The sequence below is a fragment of the Pezoporus wallicus genome, unplaced genomic scaffold, assembly GCF_028554395.1.
Source record: "Pezoporus wallicus isolate ANWC-B61680 ecotype Strahan unplaced genomic scaffold, APGP_CSIRO_Pwel_v1 contig_13810, whole genome shotgun sequence".
NCBI lineage: Eukaryota > Metazoa > Chordata > Aves > Psittaciformes > Psittacidae > Pezoporus > Pezoporus wallicus.
Window position 1 is genome coordinate 1 of NW_026635782.1, and position 1,944 is coordinate 1,944.

The 1,944-nt window shown below is 54.9% G+C and overlaps 1 protein-coding gene across 1 annotated transcript; it reads right to left on the minus strand.

Moving 5' to 3' along the window:
• Positions 1 to 1,004: 1,004 nt before the first annotated feature.
• LOC130593246 (olfactory receptor 14J1-like) lies at positions 1,005 to 1,938 on the minus strand. Its single transcript, XM_057398253.1, has one exon. The coding sequence runs from the start codon at positions 1,930 to 1,932 to the stop codon at positions 1,192 to 1,194; it is 741 nt and encodes a 246-aa protein (XP_057254236.1). The 5' UTR covers positions 1,933 to 1,938; the 3' UTR covers positions 1,005 to 1,191.
• Positions 1,939 to 1,944: the final 6 nt, after the last annotated feature.

The window sequence follows — 1,944 nt, forward strand, 5'->3', positions numbered from 1 at the left end:
GCTTAAACCACAAAAGTCACTGCTGTCATTGCACAGCAGGGCATCCCCTATCCAAGGAGGTTGTGTTGGTCTCTGCTTCCTTGCCACTTCTGCCTAGGACAGCCTTGAGGTGCAGCCCAGCAGCCCTGCTCTGCCTCCCTTTGGCTGCATGGCCTCGGTCCAATGTTTCCTGTATTCCAGACTGGGAAATGCTTTGGGTGCTCTGGGAAAGCCTGAGAGTTTCCCCCTTCAAGGGCACCCTCTCCTCAACATGCTATTGATTCCTGAATCCTGGAATTCCAGACTGGATTGGGCTGGAAGGGACCTTAAAGCTCATCCAGTTCCAACCCCCAGCAACGGGCAAGGACACCTTCCATTAGAGCAGGTTGCTCCAAGCCCCTGTGTCCAACCTGGCCTTGCACACTGTCAGGGATGGCACCCTGTGCCAGTGTCCTACCACCCTCATACAAAAGAGCTTTGTCCTGAGATCTCATCTCACTCTCTCCAGCTCTCTCCTCTGTCCCAGACTCTCCCCACAGGCACCGTGCTCCAGTATCTCCTGACCTGAGGGCCCATTACTAAACCCACTCCTGAACTGGGGATCTGAAACCTGGATGGAGGATTCCAGATCATCCCTTCCCTTGTTCTCCTGCCGTGCTCCTGCTCATACAGCCCACGATGCTGCTGTCCTCCCTTGCTGCCTCCTGTCCAGCTCCTGCCCACCCAGACCTTTCCCATGGGCTGTTCTCAGCCAGGCAGCCCCAGCCTGTGCCATTGCAGGGGAGTTCCCTGCAGGGACCCCTGTGTCCCCTGCTCCCCTGCCCAGGACACCCTGAGAGCTCTGCACCCCCCCCCCCCCATGCCATCCCATCTCCCCACACCAGCACAACAGCCCCGGCCCTTGGGCTCCCCAAGAGCTCTTCCTGCTGCAGGCACAGAGCAGCCATCCCAGAGCTGGAGCAGCCAGAAAGCTGCTTTCATTCCCCTTCATTCCTGACATGTGAGGACATATCACAGAGAAGAAGTTGCTGCAGGATCATTTATTTCCCTTAAATACAATCAGAGACCAGAGTGACACAAAGTCTGTGGGTCACACAACACGAGTGGCAACTTAAGCAGGAGGAGATGAAAACTGACATTTCTATGAAGACAACATCATCACAAATTGAAATAGGAAAACAAATGTAAAGCAGGAAAGACAGACATGGCCTGTCATGACCTACACTGGAAACCCTTTCCAGGGTAAAGCAAGCAGCGTATATCTGCTGAAACACATCTGGTCACCAGCTTCCTCACAGCATCCTTCAGCTCCTGGTTCCTCAGGCTGTAGATGAGGGGGTTCACTGCTGGAGGCACCACCGAGTACAGCACTGACACCACCAGATCCAGGGATGGGGAGGAGATGGAGGGGGACTTCAGGTAGGCAAAGACAGCAGTGTTGACAAAGAGGGAAAGCACGGCCAGGTGAGGGAGGCACGTGGAAAAGGCTTTGTGGCGTCCCTGCTCAGAGGGCATCCTCAGCACGGCCCTGAAGATCTGCACATAGGACCCCACAATGAAAACAAAACAGCCAACAGCAATCAGGACACCAACCACAAGAAGCCCAACTTCCCTGAGGTAGGAGTGTGAGCAGGAGAGCTTGAGGATCTGGGGGATTTCACAGAAGAACTGCTCCACAGCATTGCCTCGGCACAGGGGCAGTGAAAATGTATTGGCTGTGTGCAGCAGAGCACTGAGAAAGCCACTGCCCCAGGCAGCTGCTGCCATGTGGACACAAGCTCTGCTGCCCAGGAGGGTCCCATAGTGCAGGGGCTTGCAGATGGCCACGTAGCGGTCGTAGGACATGACAGTGAGGAGAAAATACTCTGCTGACATGAAAAAGACAAAGAAAAAGAGCTGTGCAGCACAGCCTGTGTAGGAGATGTCCCTGGTGTCCCAGAGGGAATTGGCCATGGATTTGGGGAC

Excerpts from the sequence above, each read along its gene's own strand:
- LOC130593246 (XM_057398253.1), bottom strand. The coding sequence starts at position 1,932 with ATGGCCAATTCCCTCTGGGACACCAGGGACATCTCCTACACAGGCTGT.